Source organism: Pundamilia nyererei, unplaced genomic scaffold, assembly GCF_000239375.1.
Source record: "Pundamilia nyererei isolate P.nyererei 1_Seehausen unplaced genomic scaffold, PunNye1.0 scaffold00048, whole genome shotgun sequence".
Taxonomy (NCBI): Eukaryota; Metazoa; Chordata; class Actinopteri; order Cichliformes; family Cichlidae; genus Pundamilia; species Pundamilia nyererei.
In genome coordinates, this window is record NW_005187449.1 from 849,318 (window position 1) to 854,900 (window position 5,583).

The 5,583-nt window shown below is 42.4% G+C and overlaps 1 protein-coding gene across 3 annotated transcripts in view; it reads left to right on the top strand.

The window, feature by feature from the left end:
* The window catches only part of LOC102214702 (Fc receptor-like protein 5), a 7,077-nt gene extending 1,512 nt beyond the window's left edge, over window positions 1-5,565 (top strand). The window contains exons 3-6 of one of the 3 annotated variants that reach the window (XM_013910771.1): window positions 3,329-3,592; window positions 3,672-3,917; window positions 4,379-4,663; window positions 5,264-5,565. In XM_013910771.1, the coding sequence (XP_013766225.1) occupies window positions 3,329-3,592; window positions 3,672-3,917; window positions 4,379-4,663; window positions 5,264-5,346 (878 nt within the window). In that variant the 3' untranslated portion in view covers window positions 5,347-5,565. The remainder of the gene's footprint in view (window positions 1-3,328; window positions 3,593-3,671; window positions 3,918-4,378; window positions 4,664-5,263) is intronic. The other 2 variants (XM_005732722.2, XM_013910772.1) reach the window with 2 other exon arrangements.
* Window positions 5,566-5,583: the final 18 nt, after the last annotated feature.

The following is a 5,583-nucleotide window of genomic DNA, read 5'->3' on the forward strand; positions in this document are numbered from 1 at the left end:
TGATATGACCCGAGTTTATAATACACAACCTCGTGAATGTTGAAAAAAAAGAGTCACACTCGTCAACTTCAGACTTCGACTGCAAACTTAAACTTATAGCTACTGTTCGGTCGGTGGGTTGTGGTTGGAGACCCAGCTTTCATCAGCAGTGATTAGTCTTGACAAAAAAGGTCACATTAGATGTGAACGTGGGTCATTCAGTAGTAAAATAATTAAAGCTCTGCAACATTTTACCTTTTATACTATCAATATTTTCTAGTTAAGAGGGCTCTGAAATTCTGCCTCATTTTATTTTTTTTTCCTGCATTTCAGAGCCTTCTTAACAATGTCTGCATAAACGGACTGGCAGACTGACTCCATAACAACAAGAAAAGAGAATTCACATAACCTTTTTCGACCTGCAGAAAGAAAGGTGACCACTATTGCACCTTCTGCAACAACTGTTGCTCACTTACCCACAACATCCTGTTCAGCTTGATGACAGACACTGTTTCCTGATTTTGAAGCATTTAGATAAGTAAACTGGGCATCTCTCATCTCAGAAAACATCCTGTGTAGATGGTGTGCTCTGCGCCTTGAATCTTGACCTAACCTGCTGCTCACCATCACCACAAACTATATATAAACTTTCCATTCCAAATAAAAAGTGAACATATTTAGACTTGACAATTGAGTGATAAATGAATGCTAACATGCTTGGTTAGAAACCCGCATTCACAAACTGGATACACTGCAAAGACACTTGTGTTTTAATCGATACTAAGTAACATACCAATCCAATTCCTACAACTTCAGTTATTAAAACTGAAAAACAACGGTCTGCACCACACAGGAGGCTCGAATTGAAATGCTTCAAATAGAGCCAGCAGCTCAATCATGCTTCAGAGGTTCAGTTGAGTGACTTTGATTAACTGAGGTAAAGCTGTACAGACTTTGGCATCTATAGCAGCCGATATCACCATCCAACTATCCGTCTAACGTGCCACACCTGGCCAATCCTCAACAAAATCCAAGTGGATTAGTTAAATAAAAGAATTTATGTTATGAAAACAAGGGAAACTACCCAAAAAACCCAAACATTGTTTTGTAGCAGGCTGTTAACATTTGTTTTTCTGCTCTTGCTCTTGACGAAGGCGGTCGCACTTTTCTCCTCTCCTCCTCCTCCTCTCCCTTAGCTTCCCTGCTTAGCCTCTTATGTCCTTGTCTAGTCTCGTGTTTTTTGTATTACTTTTCCCTGGAACACTCTCTCACAGTCTGTTCTCTAAAACCTAAAAGAGAAATTATGGATTGGATCAACTGGTCCCTGAATGCAATTGACACCCCTCTCTCAACGAGAAGTTTGAGCTTGGGTGAGCTTGAATGCTGAAGACATCTACCTATTCGGAATCATGATAACAGGGTTCTGGCGGATTGGAGCTGACTTGGCCCTGACTTATTGAAGAATTAAGAAAGCGGAACCGGCTGTTCAAACCCCCACAAGGCTGCCCGCTGGAATTGGAATGATGGGAGAGGCGTGAGTTTCTCAAAATGGGCTCATTGAGTGCAGCACGGATAAGATCTTGGAGAAGCTACGGCTGCTGTGAATACTCAGAATAAGATCTCTGACTGCAGACTGGATACATCTCGGAAGGGCTAGCTCGGAATAACATCTCTGGGCGCAAATTGGATGACATCTCGGGGGAGGCACACTGCCGTGAGTTCTCAGAATCGGCTCCTTGAGTACATGAAATGACAACATCACAGAACACAAGTATGGCGAAGCTCGCGGCTCTCCAACGGGAGATTGAGAGACCAGTGTTGGACTGTAGAACTGCTTTGAAATTCACATGAGCTGTTCACACTAAAGTAAAAAGCGCCATCACTTCATGCGGATACCACTTTGGCGCCAGCTGCGGTCTCAAGGCAGGAGCTGAACAAAAACACCCTGATAACAACTGTGTTTAGACTGTTCCTTCCCATTCCATGCAAGGCCACCTGGGTTGGCTGGAAGACTGTTTACTTAGCCTAGCAGGGCGAAGGACACTGTCTCAGCTGAACTATGGACACGCACAGACATATACACTGATATGCACACACTCATCCCCCCTCCCTTTCCAAACGCCTTCGACGCTTATTCCCTTCCGATGCTGCACCCTTTACCCACCCCTGTTGCTTTTCATGTGTTTCTTTGGTGTATTAAAAGTTTTTTCATGTGCTATGTGCAGAGGTGTTTTTTTCTGTTCTCAAACTGATCTCCCTGTTGGAGCTCAGTCTGGGGGGAGTTATTTTTTTCTCCTTATCTTTTCTCATGTGGTGCATTTTCCATTGTTATACCTCTCTGACCTGTCTTCCCCATGTGATGTTTTGTGTAATGTATGCATAGTCGGAGGGTAAGATGGCGCAGCCATTGCGTGCAATAGGTCGGCAGCCTTATGAAATTTCCCCTTGTGGGACTAATAAAGGTATATCAATTCAATTCAATTCAATTAATGTGTTTATTTCTGCTTTAAAGTTGAACATTTTAACATGTGACTGGCCCACTTTTGGAGCCAGTCTCAGGTGGACATTAAAGGAACTGCAGCATTTGGCGGTTTCATTTCTCCGTTCTGAAGGATTCCACTTCACTGACATTCCATTTGGTGTGGATTTCTTTTTTAACCTTTAGCAACAATCACTCTGCACTATGAATCTTCTGCAATTAACTGCAATCACCCGAGTCACAAAGACTATAAAAAGCCCCACAATGTCCTCAGGTTTCAACTGTGAAACTAAGGGCTGCACTACTCTATGACAAACCTATTATTCATTATAGCTTTACTACATGTTTTGGTAATCATTCTGACAACTTCAGATCTCAAATTCAAAGATAATTGGCATACTTCCTCCAGGAGATATTTGAAGAGACTGATGGGTATCCTTAATGAAGATTATAAACTGATGTCCTCAGGAAAAGCTACAGGTTACCAAATTATTAGTTAAATAGGCACAAAATATCTTAAGTGCTTTTATCAATCAAACTGACAGATGAAATTGTGAATGAGCGTTTGTATGTTTTATCTCATATGATGAGATTCCAAGACCCAGGGGATATAAGAAATTCCAGTCTAACCTAATGTAATCTAATCCTGAATAACTGTGGTTGCATGGAGTTTAACCATACCCTAGATAAACCTGGATAAATGGGAGTGATCCCAAACAACTACTGCCCTTAAAAACCACCTTCCATACTTAAATGTTGGTGTTTGTGGATGGTTCTGTGTGCATTAATTGTTTCACTGTAATTCTCAGAGACAATCTGATGGCTGCCTCAGGGTTTTGTAAATGTGCATAATCCATATCTTCCCCACAGCTCGTCTGACTGTGAGCCCCAGCAGCTCTCAGCTGTTTGAAGGTGACTTTTTGTCTCTGAGCTGTGAGGCTAAGGACTGCCCTGCTGGATGGACTGTGAGGAGGAACACGCCCAAACGACAAAGGAGTCGGTGTGGAGATGGGTGGGGAAAACAAGTCGGTTCGTGTTGTACCATCACCTACATCTTCAGAAGGGACAGTGGTGTTTACTGGTGTGAGTGCGGAGAGGGAATAAGCAGTAACACCGTCAACATCACTGTGACTGGTAAGAATATTGTGTGTAGTTAGTGTTGGTGAAGCTGTGTGTCAGTGGATGAAATGCTGTAGTTTGTGTCTGTGTGGAGGTGGCCGAGTGATCCTGCAGAGTCCTGTGCTTCCTGTGATGGAGGGAGACAGCATCACGCTGCTCTGTAAATCAAAGCCCCCACATTCAAACCTCTCAGCTGTTTTCTATAAAGATGGCTCCGTCATCAGGACTGAGTCGACAGGTCACATGACCATTCCTCATGTTTCCCTGTCTGACGAAGGCCTCTACAAATGTCACATCAGTCAACATGGGGAGTCTCCACCCAGCTGGATCACTGTCACAGGTAATTTTCAGTATGATCAACATTTATTTCATCCATAGATGGACATAGATAGCATGAGGTCACCCATTAGTCAGTGAAGTCCCAATATGAGACCTCAGGCTTTTTAGCTATCACCACTTCGATGTTTTCAAACCTGCAGGTCGGATCCAACCAAAGACTTTAATTGGCTAAAGACTTCTTATGTGTTCTGTTTAACCTGAAACTACCCAATAAAGTAATCAGGAAGGTACTTAGTGAGGTCGCAGAGTGAGGAAGCTGAGTTTCCCATAGACCTCTACACCATCCAAAGGTTTTTTTTCCCAACAAAAGAAGTGCCCCCCGGGGGCCAACGGAAAAGCGTCACTTTTCAGACGAGATCTGAAGCGTCACTTTTCAGACGAGATCTGAAAGTTGCGTCCATCTAAGACTACCATCTTAGATTTCATCCATGAATCACCTGAACAGTGCCATTCTCTTTACAGGTAAACCTACAACTACAGCCCCGCCTTCCACATTATCCCCACCCTCTACATCAACCCTGTCTTCTGCCTCAACTTTGCTTTCTGTCTCAACCCCAATGACCACACCGATCCAATCCACTGCCATGGCGTCTCCTTCTGCCACAGCTCTGCCTACTGATTCAGCTCCACCAGCTGTCTCCATTCACCGACCACTTGTCTTGAGAGTGGTCTGCCACCTGGTGGTGTTCTGTCCATATGTCATCACAACTGTCCTAATGGTGTCTTTATATCGACAAAGACCCACAGGTAACTTTCACTGTCAGATGATCAATCTATTAAAGGGGATCTGTTGTGTTTTTGTTTATTTTCTGTCATAATTGTATGCATGCAGCTACGGTGGTGGACTTTGCCATATATAAAGACTATTAGAGGCCTGAAACGGCCAAAGTTAGAACAATTAATGAAGAGAGGACACAAACACAGGACAGAGAAGACCTGTTAAAAAAATCCAAAATCTAAATCTTTATTTAAAAATTGTAGGCAGTTTGGCACAGATAGGCAGTCTGCATAGTATATAGTATAAAGAAAACAAACTGAGAAACAAGCATGGGATCATACATGGAAACACTGAAACTAGCTAACACACTGGGAATGTCGGGAGAGCCTCGAAATCCGAGATACTGTAAGAACAAAGACAATCTGATCTATCAATCAATTCTCAGGTGTAAGTAAGACAAATTGAGCACAGGTGAAGCTGTGTTGATTACTTTGAAGTGTAAATCATGCAAAGCAACTTTAGAAGGGCCTTAGAAGAAAAATACAGATGTGGAAATAGGTCCCCTTAAATTCTGATTGTTTTTCTCACTTATTATTACCTCATTATGACTGAACTCTTTGTCTCCATAGCAACAGCGCCACACCCCCACCCTGAGCAGAAACTGACAGAGGACTTTGACATCATGGAGGTCACCATCGAGCATCATTTCTAAACTGCACAGAACAGAGAAATATTTTTGTCATGTAAAAGTAATAAATATTAGATTAAATAGATCTGATATTTTATGGCAGCACAAAGCCATGTATAACGTTGGAGGTAAACAAAGTGCAGTTTTTTGACTGCATATTCATATCTACAAGCCCAGTTTATTACCAAAGACTGCTGCCAGTGATTGTACAAATGAGAGAAACAAACATTTAAAAACACTCTATGTGAGACTATAAAAGAT